At 35.0% G+C, this 14,334-nt stretch overlaps 1 protein-coding gene across 1 annotated transcript; it reads right to left on the bottom strand.

Moving 5' to 3' along the window:
- Window positions 1-7,412: 7,412 nt before the first annotated feature.
- LOC109192125 lies at window positions 7,413-8,825 on the bottom strand. The gene has a single exon (XM_019342721.1). It carries the CDS (start codon window positions 8,823-8,825, stop codon window positions 7,413-7,415), a length of 1,413 nt encoding a protein of 470 aa, XP_019198266.1.
- Between the last annotated feature and the right edge of the window lie 5,509 nt (window positions 8,826-14,334).

The following is a 14,334-nucleotide window of genomic DNA, read 5'->3' as shown; positions in this document are numbered from 1 at the left end:
CTCAAGTATAATCCTCAATCATGAAACCCATTTAAATAACATTAATAGAAAGATGATTTTTTTTTTAAAGTTCAGTTCATGTACACAAACTGTTTGCTTATTATCACACAAATTATCAAGGCATATACACATCAAAACAATTAAATGTGCATACTTATTTCATTCTAAATAACAAATATTCAACATCAAGTCTTATATAAATCTAAGCTCGAAATCTAAGTTTAAGTTTATTTCTAAACTCATACCTAAGCTCATGAGCTACGCTTTATATAAGTCTTCATGTAAGTACAGACATTTCATAAAAGAGAGATTATTAAATACATGCTCAAATTTTTATTTATTATTATTATTTTATTTATTTATTTATTTATTTATTTATTTATTTTAAAAGTATGTAGTCTAAAGATTGTGACAAAGTGTAGGCAAAATATTGTAACTAGTAAGCAACGAAGATCACATGAAACAATTAGCACATTCGAAGATAAAATCAAATTAAGGATGCTTAGCTCAATTCAATCATGCCCATCTCATGTCTTAGAGTAGCAAATCTTGTCTCACACAAGGGCTTGGTGAGAATGTCAACTATTTGATTTTCTGTAGGGATGTACTCAATTTTTAAATCCTTCCTTTCGTCATGATCCCTAATAAAATGATGTCGGATGTCAATATGTTTGGTTATGGAGTGAAGCAATGGATTTTGGGTGATCGCAATGGCACTAATATTGTCACAGAAAATACTAATGTCCCCGCATTTTATTCCATAATCCATCAATTGTTGCTTCATCCATAATATTTGTGCACAGTAGCTTCCTGCAGCAATGTATTCAGCCTCGGAAGTACTGGTTGCTATGTATTCGGCCCCCTAAGAACTGGCATGTCCCGGAGGTGCTTTTTCTATCTATTTTGCATCCTGCAAAATCAGAATCTGAGAAACCCGTCAGAGTAAAGTTACCTTCTTTGGGATACCATAATCCCACATTAATTGTTCCTTTTAGGTATCTGATGATCTTTTTGACAGCAAGAAGGTGACTTTCTTTGGATTTCGACTGGAATCTAGTGAGTAAGAAATGTCAGGTCTGCTCGCAGTAAGGTATAGTAGAGATCCAATCATCTCTCGATACTTTGTTTGGTCAACATCTTTGCCTTCGTCATCTTTATCTATTATTAATGATGTGCTCATTGGGATCTTGACTGAGCTTTTTCCTTCTTGGCCAAATTTCTTGATCAAGTCTTTGGTGTACTTGGTTTGATTGATGAATATTCCTTCCTTTAGTTGTTTGACTTGTAGTCCCAAGAAGTAATTTATCTCACCCATCATGCTCATTTCAAACCTATTTTGCATGAGCTTTGAAAACTTTTCACACAAAGAATTATTAGTACTTCCAAAAATGATATCATCAACATAAATTTGTACTAATAAAATGTGATCACCTTCTTGAATTCTAAAAAGAGTTTTATCAACAAGTCCTTTGGTGAAACCACAACTGATTAAGAACATTGATAGGGTATCATACCAAGCTCTAGGTGTTTGTTTTAGCCCATATAATGCCTTCTTTAGTTTATATACCTTATCAAAATTACTTTACTTTGAAACCAGGTGGTTGTTCAACATATACTTCTTCTTCAAGTAGGCCGTTTAGGAATGCACTTTTTACGTCTATTTGATAGACCGTAAAACTCTTGTAGGCTGCGAAGGCTAGAAATATTCTGATTGCTTCAAGTCTAGCAACTGGGGCAAATGTATCATCAAAATCTATTCCTTCTTCTTGTGAATAGCCTTTGCGACTAGCCTTGCTTTATTCCTAACAATGATGCCATCTTCATTTGCTTTATTTCTAAAGACCCATTTTGTTCCAATCACGTTGTGATTAAGTGGTCTTGGAACAAGCTCCCAGACATCATTTCGTTTGAACTGATTTAGCTCTTCTTGCATAGCTTCAATCCAACTTGGATCATTGAAAGCTTCATCTATTTCCTATGGTTCAACCTGTGACAAGAAACAAGAAAATAAAGTTTCTCTTATTGATGATCTAGTTCTCACGCCGTCATGAATATTTCCAATGATTTGATCTTGTGGATGATCTTTGAGCCACTTCAAATCGGGTTGAAAATTGCTTTGAGAAGTGGAGGGGTGAGTGCGTTCATTTTCGTGTGAAGGTGAAGGATTTGAATTTGTGGTGCGGTCCATTTGTTGGTCCTCATCATTATTTCCAACTCCAACCCCAACACACTCTCTTACTTCCACTCCATCATCTACTCCATTTTCCTCAGAATTTTCTCTTCGAGTTTCGCCATTTTGCTCTATTCCGGAGTAGTTTTCTATTCCGGAGTAGTTTAGATCACTAAATCCCTGCAAAATATCTTCAGAAATTTTGTTAGTATTGTCTAAATGTTCAGGAACGGTTTTACCAATTTTTGAACTTTCAGCATCATTTCTTTTTGAAGATTCATCAAATACGACATGAATGGATTCTTTAACCACCATTGTTGATTTGTTCAATATTCTAAATGCTTTACTAGTGGAAGAGTATCCTAAGAATATTGCTTCATCTGCACATTCATCAAATGTTTTTAGATAGCTTTTGCCATTATTAAGAACAAAACATTTGCAACCAAATGAATGAAAATAACTAAGGTTGGGTTTTCTCCCTTTCCACAATTCATAAGGTGTCTTGTCGTGCAGTTGGTGAATCAAACTTCTATTTTGGGTGCAGCAAGCAGTATTGATTGCTTCGGCCCAAAAACGTTTAGGTAACTCAGCCGCGGCTATCATTACGCGTGCGGCCTCTTCAAGCGTACGATTCCTCCTTTCTGCAACTCCATTTTGTTGTGGAGTTCTTGCAGCCGATAGTTGATGCAAAATTCCTTGAGCATTGCAAAATTTTGAATCATGATGTTCACGAACTCAGTACCTCTATCAGTACGAATTTTGACAATGTTGACTTCCTTTTCTTTTTTGAGTTGTTTGAGTAGTTCTGGTAGTTTCTTCTCAACTTCATTCTTTTTGTTGAGAAATAGTGTCTAAGCGTACCTGGAAAAGTCATCAACAATAACAAGAGTATATTTCTTACCACTCATACTTACTGGATCTACAGGACAAAAAAGATCCATATGTAGTAGACTGAGAGGTCTTTGACTTGACTCGTGTGTTTTTGCCTTGAAGGATGATTTGATTTGCTTCCCCTTTTGACATGCATCACAAATTTGATCCTTTTTGTAGGTGATGTTGGATAGTCCTCTGACTAGATCTTTCATCACAAGTTTGTTAATGGTTTTGAAGTTGAGGTGACTCAGCTTCTTGTGCCATTCCCAACTTACATTGCTTGAGTTGTTTGCTACAAGACACACCGAGTCTTTGGTTGAGTTCCAGTTTACAATGTACATGTTTTTTTTTTTCTGATTCCTTTGAGCACAATCTCTCCAGTGGATTCATTTTTTACTTGACATCTGTTCTTGAAAAATTCTACAAGATAACCTTTGTCGCAAAACTGATTAGTACTTAGCAAATTAAATTTTAAACCTTCAACAAAGGATACATCATCTATTTTTAGACCGTTGCGAGATACCTTACCAACACCTTTGGTTGTGCCATATCGATCATTTCCACCAAATATAACTTTTGGTCCTTCGATATTTTTAAAATTCAAAGACTAGATTTATTTCCAATCATATAACGAGAGCATCCACTGTCGAAGTGCCAAATTTCCTGTAAATATATTACTCATTTTTAGGTACCCAACATGATTTGGGTCCTTGGTTGTTAGTCATTTTTGGTACCCAAATCCACCTACTGCTCACTGATCCAAGGTTAGGTGATTTGTAACCATTAAACACTTTATAATAATAGCTAATTTTTTAAAACATTTTTGGTGCCGGGTTTTGAAAATTGACTCTATTTTTTGGCACTTGGGAAGAAGATCGTTTGAGCTTACGAAAGGCATTGAACCTAGACTTGGTCCATGGTTTAATTTCATCAAACCAATCTTGCTCAGAGGGATAAAGTCTCCCCACCCCAATCCTTGGAAATCTTTCCATTTTCCTATGAGGACTTTGTGCACTTAACTCATTGGTATATCTCCTGTGAGAAACAAACTTTTGCCTATTATATAACTGCTTTGGTGAAATATTTCGGTTATGAGGCTTCGGCCTTGCAGTACTATTTTTGGCATTAGTTTGATAACCGATTCCTTGTTTTATTGTGTTATCTTGACCTTCTACAAATTTTACTACATGGACTTTATTTGTTAAAGCAGTAGTAGAATTGGTCAATTTCTCGGAGGTTTGCGAACACGACGAATCGTAGCCAAGTCCGGCTTTGTCTCTTGGGGTTTTTTGCATATTTACCATTTTATCCATTATTTTGGATGAATGAGTAAATGTTGCTATAACCTCTCTTAGATTGTGTTCACAAACTTCCCTTGATTTAATCTCTTCTTGAAGACGAATAATTTCAGCCTTCACATCTTTCACTTCACATAGAGCATTTTGTAATTTTTCATTCATTTCATCTTTTTCGAAAATTAAGAGATTATTGCGCTCTTTGAGTTGAAAGTGAGCATTCATCATGGTTTGACAGTCTTTCATTAAATGAAAGATAGACTCTTTAGAAAATGATGAATTTACAGAGTCAAAGGATTTTGAAGTTACCTCATCATCGTCTGTTTCATACGGCATAAGACACATGTCTTGGTGGGATGATTCACTTGAAACACTTATGCAAAATAATGCATTATTATCCTTCGAGGTGTCACTTTCATCACTAGAAGATTCTTCAGTCTCGCTTGTCTCCAGAGGATCACTGATTAGAGCTTTCCTTTTGTCGTTTCTGAATTTTCTTTCTTTGACTTTGGTTTCTTCCTGCAAAGTGTCAGTTTGATTTTTGCTTACCTTGGGGTATGGACATTCAACCATAAAATGTCCAGGCTTTATGCAGTTGTAGCACAAATTTGAATTGCCCTCCGTGGAATCCCTTATATGCCTTCAAGATGTGCTTGCCTTAGGAAAATTCTTGTGATTATTTTTCCTCATAAATTTCTTAAATTTCCTAACAAACAAGGCAAAGTTTTCGTCAGAAAATAAATCACTATTTTCTACGGATCTTGAGGAAGACGGTTGCTCAACTATGAGTGCATTGTTCTTTTATTCACGATCTTCCTCCATCCTCGACCTCATCTCAAACTCATAAGCCTTTAGATCACTAAAAAGCTTATCAGTTGATAAAGTCTTTAGATCTCTATGATCACGCATGGCCGTAACTTTCATGTCCCAACTAGACGGTACACCACGTAGGATTTTGAGCGAAATTTCTTTTTGATTAATGTCTTTTCCAAGATCATTAATCTCTCCCAAGATTTTAGCAAATCTTGTTTCCATGTCGGTGATATTTTCTCCACTTAGCATTTTGAAATCCTCAAATTTCTTCAATGGTATGGTGAGTTTATTAACCTTTTCCTATTCATCTCCTTCACCGATCTGAATAAGTGTTTCCCAAAACTCTTTTGCTAATTGGCATTTTCGGACTTTTGGGAATATCGTATCATCGATAGCTTTGAACAAAATATCCTTGGCAATATTATCCAAGTTATTTCGTGTTCTATCTTCCCGAGTCCATTCCACCTTAGGCTTTGGAACGTACTGTGCAGTACCACTAGTTTGTACGGGAAGTAGTGTTCACTTGCAAGATTTCAATAGGACCATTAGTGATTACTTCTCACATCTCATCGTGTAGTGCGGATAAATGTACCTGCATGCGAATTTTCCAATCATCAAATTTTTCTAGAGAAAATAATAAATTTTGGGCAAGAGCCATATCTCTCTTTATCATTTTGATTTTTGAGATCTGTCTAGCAGTCAAGATTGACTCAAATAGACAACTGTTCTGATACCAATTATTGGTCCCGATAGGGTGGTAAAAATTCTAGAGGGGGGTGAATAGACTTTTTAAACTTTTTACAATAAATAACACTTTGATAATTTCAACTCCAAGTAACAAGTAAATAACAAGATATTTAACTTGGATGCACAGCGGAATAATTTAGCAATAAAGTGTTCCGTAAAACAGAGAGATATATCACATGCAATACGATGGATATGCTTGAAATGGCTGCACATGTACGTGTAATACACCAAATGTAGATTGTGAAAATATAGTAACAATTAAAAAGGGTTAGTTCAACAATAATAAAAGGGATAATAAATAAGCACAGTAAATAAATGAGAGCAGTAAGTAAAATGCACGAGGGAATTTATAGTGGTTCGGAGGTGATGTAATCCTCCTAGTCCACTCTTCTCCTTTCACTCCAAGGAGGAAATTCACTATCTCGTTCACCCAGATACAAATAGTGAATCAAATGCTACCCAAGCACTTCCCCGAGTGTCTTGCACACAACTACAGTCAAACCCGAGTATATTGCACAAAGCTATACTCCTACACCAACTAAATGTCTTGCACAAAGCTACACTTAGCAACCACGAGTGTCTCGTACAAAGCTACACTCAACAGGGTTTTAACACTCCTTGCTACTCTCCCTCTTTCTACACACAGTAGAGTAGTGTTGTACAAAGAACACAAATTTTCTCTTCTGGACTTGAAGAGTTCTATGTGAGTAGCTCAAATATGAATATATGGAATGAAGCTATCTGCTTATAAAATGCTCTCTTCTTGTTGTGTATTCTGTGTGTCCTCAAGTCTTCAAGAATGCCAATATTTATAGTTGAGAGATTTTGATGTTTCCAGTTGTAGATATGCAAATTCAAATTTTGAAATCTTGTACTAGGATTTTGCCGCTTAGAAATGTTGAAAAAATAATTTCAACTTTCATCAGATGTCAGGATGATTTTTGACTTTGTGAGATTTCTCTGATCTTTGCAAGTAATCCCCAGACTTTGTAATGGGTCTCCATACTTTGTAATTAAAACTTGTCAGAGATTTTTCTTGATCTTCCTTGGCTGAAGACCTTGGCTTGTCTCAATAATCCTTAGCTCATGAATTAATTCCTTGGCTCATCTTGGATTAAATATCTTTTTTGCTCTTCTTAGAATATGACCGTAGCTCATCTCATTGATAAATAGAGAGCGTAGCTCCTTTCTTCAAATGTCTCTGATGAGTTTTGATCCCTGGTTCTTCTTCACTATCAACCGTGACTCCTTCCTTTTAATAAATTTAGAGCGTGGCTCATTCCTTTATTAAATTTCGAGCGTGGGTCTTATTTAATAAATTAGAGTGTGGCTCATTCTTTAACAAATAAACATCGTAGCTCATCTCCATGAATTAATTTGGGACCGTAGCTCATAATAAGACCACTCTTCTTTAATTAAATTGAGACCATAGCTCAATTTAATTATTTAAGGAATTCCATTTTCTTAGCTGATTCCTTTTTTTTTTTTTTTTTTTTGAAACAAAACAAACAACTTCATTCCTGGTTTAAAACGTTGGAAATACAAGCAGGTGGTGTTAACGACCACGAGCCTGAGACAGCCGATGAACCAGTCGCCCTTGCTAACACGTGGGCTACTCGATTCGCTGATCTCTTGATATGGCGAACTGATACGTTCCCAATATCCCTAGCAATCAAATGACACTGCTTAGCAACCGTGCCTACATAAGAGAAATCTACCAAACGAGAATTGAAAGCAGTACAGAAATTTAAACAATCTGACTCAATGATTAAATTATTCTGTCCTAAATCCTTTAACCATGTGAGTGCCTCCTTGACCGCGATAGCTTCAGCCATAAGCGGGTCCTTATCACATTCGATTCGTCCGGCACGAGCTGCCACGAAACGTCCATCACAGCCACGAAGAACTGCTCCGTAACCCACTCCATCCATGAAAATTGCCGCGTCCACGTTACACTTGACGTGATTAGCAGGTGGTGCATTCCAGTTTACTGTTGGAATCCTTGTCGATTCCCCCTGTCTATATTTCATGAAAGCGTTCTTCCAAACCTGTTGGAGGGTCATTACCTGTATCTGCATCGCATCTATATTGCATGCCATATTACGCCAAACTTTATCATTACACGCAGTCCACACCGCCCAGAAAATAGCAGCGAGCCGCATAGCCTGATCTGTATTTCCGGATTCCAATATGTTATGCATGAAAACTGGTATGGATTGGCCTTGTAGAATATCTACTGCACCCCATAACCTTCTTGCCACCCTGCATTCGCACATAAGATGTTCAATTGTTTCTGCGGAATCTTCGCAAATTGCACATCCCCCGCCAATCCAAATCTGCTTCATCTTCAGATTCTCCTTCACTGGCAACACCCCTCGCACGCACCTCCACAATAAATTACCGACTTTGGGCGGAACCGGTAGGCGCCACAGAATTTTCCAAGCCGAGAAGCCCGGCACGCAATCGTTACTGTCTGTCGTATCAGTGAGCAGCCGATATCCTTGTCTAACTGTGTATAACCCCCGAAGGTCGCCTTGCCATCTCCACGTATCACCAAGTTGTGCACAAACTGGCGTCGCAAGAATCCTAACAGCATCGCCTTCATAAAAAATGTCTCTTATTAGCTCCACATCCCAGTCGCCCTGTGCCGTTAGCAATCTACTCACCGTTGCTTCTTCATACCCCGCCATACAAGGTGTATCTAGACTCGGTTTTTCAGAACTTGCCAACCACGGCCAGCTCCAAATTTTTGTTTCCATACCATTCCCTATCCGTCTTGCTACTCCAAGCCAAAGCACTTGTTGTCCTGCTAGAATACTGCGCCAAATGAAGCTTGGATTACTACCCAGACTCGCGTCAATAAAGTCACAAGTAGGGTAATATTTAGCTTTCAATAACTTACTAACTAACGATTCTGGTTTCACCATCAACCGCCAGCCCTGTTTGGCAAGCAGAGCAATGTTAAAATCATGCAGTTTTTTGAATCCAAAGCCGCCTCGTACTTTCGGAGCACACAAACGGGTCCAACTTAGCCAATGTATCCCCCTACTGTTCGTGCTACCTCCACCCCACCAATATCTGTTAAACAACTTTTCTATAGCGTCACACACACTCAAAGGCAATAAGAAAACCGACATTGTAAATATCAGAGAGCCTGCGCAATGCTCTTAAGCATAACTTCCTTACCAGCTTTTGACAAAAACTTTTGATGCCAAGCCCCCATTCATTCCCAGACCTTTTCTTAGCTGATTCCTTAAATAATCACCGAGGCTGATTTCCGTGAAGGCTGATTTCCTTGAATTAATTCCAACCGTAACTCCTCTTTTTCAAAATAGGTAATGTGCCTGGCCAATTGAATTGTGGCTGATAAATAATAATCCATCCATAGCTCTTCTTCTTCTTCCTTGATTTTCTTCTTCATGAATTTCCTGGACTTAATATTTCTTGTTCTTCCTCAAAATAAAATTACACAAAATTCAAACAAAAATGGGGGTCTAAAACTTTTATCCTAAAGATACAATTTGGCTCATCAAAATCTAATTATAATTTATTCCTAACATAGGATTATGTTACCAAGCATCTTCTCCTCAATTTCTTTTTGTTGAAACCCATTCACAGTAGGCTAGAGGTCCTGCTTTTTAATCAGGTAACCACACACACAAAAAATCACAATAAATTGATGAAAACAACCAATCCAACATCCAGAATGCAACACTTTGATCTCAGGGTATTCAAAGAAAAAATGTCAAAATCAAATAACATCTACCCCAAATATACATACATTTACACCAGTAACTAAACATACATTTGGACACACTGTAACAACATATCCTGATATACAAATCCCTAACAAATCGAAATAAAGATGAAAACGTGAACACAGTTTACACCTATCAGAATCATAATATTACCTGGCCTTGAAATGAACTATGAGATCTGAGCCCCTAGCTTTGCAGGCTGAATTCAGAAACAACCATATAAAACTTAGAATGAAATCAAATGAAATCATGAACCGGAAAATAATATAGAGTGCAAATGAAAGTATAATTTGTATTTATAAGTGGAAAATACTAATTCAAAAAGAAATTATAATAATTTGTAATTAAGGTAATAACATTATTATTATTATTATTATTATTATTATTATTATTATTATTATTATTATTATTATTATTATTATTATTAAATGAATGATATTCCAGAAATGCCCCTAAATTTTGGAGGGAAAACTTGGCTAGGAGGATTCTACTTATATATATATATATATATATATATATATATATATATATATATATATATATATATATATATATATATATATATATGTGTGTGTGTGTGTGTGTGTGTGTGTGTGTGTGTGTGTGTGTGTGTGTGTGTGTGTGTGTGTGTGTAATAAAAACATAATAAGTCCCAATCAAAGTTATATCCTTCATTTATGTCCATGTTTTTAATGCTAATCATTTTATACATTGTGCTTTTAAAGTTATAATATACAATTTTTTGGACAAAAATTTCCCCACCGTTATAACTTCTGTTATCTTTTTCATTATTGTTACCGTGCACATTCATCCACCACATATTTTCTTATATTCTTTAATGATAATAATATTTGTAGACATTATATATTGAATTATTTTTTCAGAGAAGATATATTGGATTATTATAATAAATAAATTTGATTTTATATAAATTTTAATTAGTATGAATTTGTTAGTTATTTTAAAAAAATATAAATATTGGGCATATATTTTTGCCCATCGCGCATAGAAAAGACTAGTATATATATATATATATATATATATATATATATATATATATATATATATATATATATATATATATATATATATATATATATATATAGAATAAAGTTCAAATGCAGCGGGGTCTTCCCGTGCGGCCGTGCGGCGAAATTGCAGAATACAACAACAGTGTTAACAATATGCACCAACAGTGTAATAAAAACACAACCCAATGAAATACAATAAAACATCACAAAATACACAACAGACTCAAAAAAATACACTATATAACTCACCACCCCCAATGGTGTATTTCCGAACAGTGTATGGTGTTTTTACTCACACCTAATGGTGTGTGTTTGGTGATGCGGGTCTCTGTTTACTCTGTTTTGTGTGGTGTATTTTCCTAACGTTGATGGTGCATATATATATATATATATATATATATATATATATATATATATATATATATATATATATATATATATATGTAATAAAAACATAATAAGTCCCAATCAAAGTTATATCCTTCATTTATGTCCATGTTTTTAATGCTAATCATTTTGTACATTGTGCTTTTAAAGTTATAATATACAATTTTTTGGACAAAAATTTCCCCACCGTTATAACTTCTGTTATCTTTTTCATTATTGTTACCGTGCACATTCATCCACCACATATTTTCTTATATTCTTTAATGATAATAATATTTGTAGACATTATATATTGAATTATTTTTTCAGAGAAGATATATTGGATTATTATAATAAATAAATTTGATTTTATATAAATTTTAATTAGTATGAATTTGTTAGTTATTTTAAAAAAATATAAATATTGGGCATATATTTTTGCCCATCGCGCATAGAAAAGACTAGTATATATATATATATATATATATACATATATATATATATATATGTATATATATATATATATGTATATATATAGATATATGTATATATATATATATATATGTATATATATATATATATATATATGTATATATATATATATATATATATATATATATATATAATAAAGTTCAAATGCAGCGGGGTCTTCCCGTGCGGCCGTGCGGCGAAATTCCAGAATACACCAACAGTGTTAATGATGTTATCACATCTGTGCTTGTTTTTATGGTTATTTTGAATCATCACAGTAATTAAGCTCTTTAATTTTGCTTATTTAATACATGTTTTCCTTGCTATTATCATTTAATTATGGTTCGCATTTGTTTTGAATATTTTACGGTGTTTGTTAGTGTTTTTGAACCATTTTAGGTCAAAGATATGACCAAGGGGAGTTCAAGGATGAGTTTGGAGCAATTTTGGATGAGTTCGGGGCCCAGTGGACTCGACGCGTCGAGCCAAGGGCTCGACACGTCGAAATTTTCCAGTAGCTAATTAATTCGCGCACAGGAAGTCTCGACGCGTCGAGAAAATTCTCGACGCATCGAATATGCGTCTGTTTCTGGGATAAAAACAGACGCCTAAAGTGGCGCGGATAAAAAAACAGACGCTTAAAGTGGCGCAGCTGGGCAAAATTCAATACAAGCGCGAGATCTCTTTTCCTAATATCAATTGCGCGGATTTCAAGGCTCATATCTCCATATTAAAAGTTAGCAATTCAAGGAATCTTCCAAATTCTAAATATCATTAAAGACGACAATTTCTTTATTTAAATATAGGAATTAGAATTTGAGTCCAATTTGGTACAAGATTCCTATTTCATCTCAACTTTGTACCCACTATAAAATCCCTCCTTCCTCAACCCTAATGGGAGGACGGAGATCGGGAGAATTCAGAGATTCTTGGAGACAAGAAGGAGAGAAATCAAGAGCCACAAGTTGTCTTGGAAAGCAAGAAGAAGACTAGGGAGATTTGGGAAAATCGTCTGGTTAATTCTTGTACTCTTTTGATGATTTGTAATTCTTTATTTATATTTGCTATGTATAATTTAGTCATGCTTGGCTAAATTCTTTAGAGATTCTTGGGTAAAAGTGTTTATGAACCTATGTGCCTGAGCTCTCAGTTTCTTTAATATATTATTATTTGGGTTTAATACTTGTGTTGCAATCGTGATAATATTGTTTGATGCATGTAATTAATGGCCATAGTTACTAGCTTCATAGCCATGTTTGTGTCACCAATGGGAGTTGGGGCATAAATTAGGGCACACACGATTGCACCTAATGGTTGGTCCTTGGGAAAGGGGAACTTATTAGGGGAAGTTTATTCTAGATTGTTGCCAATCGGGAGATGGTAGTAATTAGGAATAATTGAATGCTGATCTTTGATCTTATTGGGTGTTTAAGCCATGGGAGTGGAAATTCACTAGGAATAGAGATTACGGGAGTAATTCGATTCCACTTTGCATTCCCACACAAATCTTAATTCCAAACTAAATATTGCAAACGATAATTGGCACTAGGTGATTAAATACTTGAATCCCATGAATCTCAACTTCTCTCTAATTGTTTTCAAAATCCTGAACCTCTGCTTTATTTTATTTATTTTATGTCAATCAATCATCTAAGTAATTGTTAGGATTAGCTCTAATGAATAAGTTAGTAACTAGTGCTTGATACAACCACTTCCCTTTGGATCGATAACTCGTACTCCGAGAATTATTTGTTTGCAAATATACTACGCATCAGTTAACAATATGCACCAACAGTGTAATAAAAACACACCCCAATGAAATGCAATAAAACATCACAAAATACACAACAGACTCAAAAAAATACACCATATAACTCACCACCCCCAATGGTGTATTTCCGAACAGTGTATGGTGTTTTTACTCACACCTAATGGTGTGTGTTTGGTGATGCGGGGCTCTGTTTACTCTGTTTTGTGTGGTGTATTTTCCTAATGTTGATGGTGCATATTTGTTGAACTATTGGTGTTGCCGCACCGTAAGAAATCGCCGCACCGTAAGACACTGCCGCACCTGAACTCGCCTCCATATATATATATATATATATATATATATATATATATATATATATATATATATATATATATATATTTGGATTCCCTTACTAATGTACTCTCTTTCCTCGTGTGAGGTTCTTTCTCCATCTTGCTTTACATTTTAAGGGTTTAATTTATTATTGTAAATTGTAAATTTAGATTCCCTTGCTAACGTACTCTCCTTTTTCATGTGAGGTTCTTTCTCCATCTTGCTTTTCCTTTTAGGGGTTTAATTTATTATTGTAAATTTGGATACCCTTGCTAATATACTCAATCTTGTTTGAGTATAATATTATCTATTTTTGTGATTGATCTATGTGTAATTTCCGTGGACAATGTATTGTTGTGCATTGTCATCTCTGTAGGTGTTTATTTGCTTGTCGGTTGTATGCATTGAGTTATTTATAGGGGAACAATGTCCTCCTACAACAAGTTTGCATTTGCACGGTCAATGACGTGCATTTTGAGTTATTTAAAGGAGGAACAATGTCCTCTTTAAAAAGTAAGGATTAATCATTACTACCCACCAAAGTTCATTAATGGTTGAAGGTTCTAGTAAAAAAAAAAAACGAGATCAATTTTATAATTATTGCTTCAATTTTGTAATATTGTGTGCACAATGACCTTCGTATCTGTGCATTTGCACGAATGGTGGCGTACATTCTGGGTAATTTAGAGGAACAAGGACTTCATGTAACAAGTGTGAATTGATCATA

Source organism: Ipomoea nil, unplaced genomic scaffold (genome assembly GCF_001879475.1).
Source record: "Ipomoea nil cultivar Tokyo-kokei standard unplaced genomic scaffold, Asagao_1.1 scaffold1769, whole genome shotgun sequence".
Classification (NCBI taxonomy): domain Eukaryota; kingdom Viridiplantae; phylum Streptophyta; class Magnoliopsida; order Solanales; family Convolvulaceae; genus Ipomoea; species Ipomoea nil.
This window is presented reverse-complemented; position numbering and strand designations above follow the sequence as displayed.

What these genes read in the sequence shown, in the direction of transcription:
- LOC109192125 (XM_019342721.1), bottom strand. Translation starts at nt 8,825, where the DNA reads ATGGTGAAACCAGAATCGTTAGTTAGTAAGTTATTGAAAGCTAAATAT.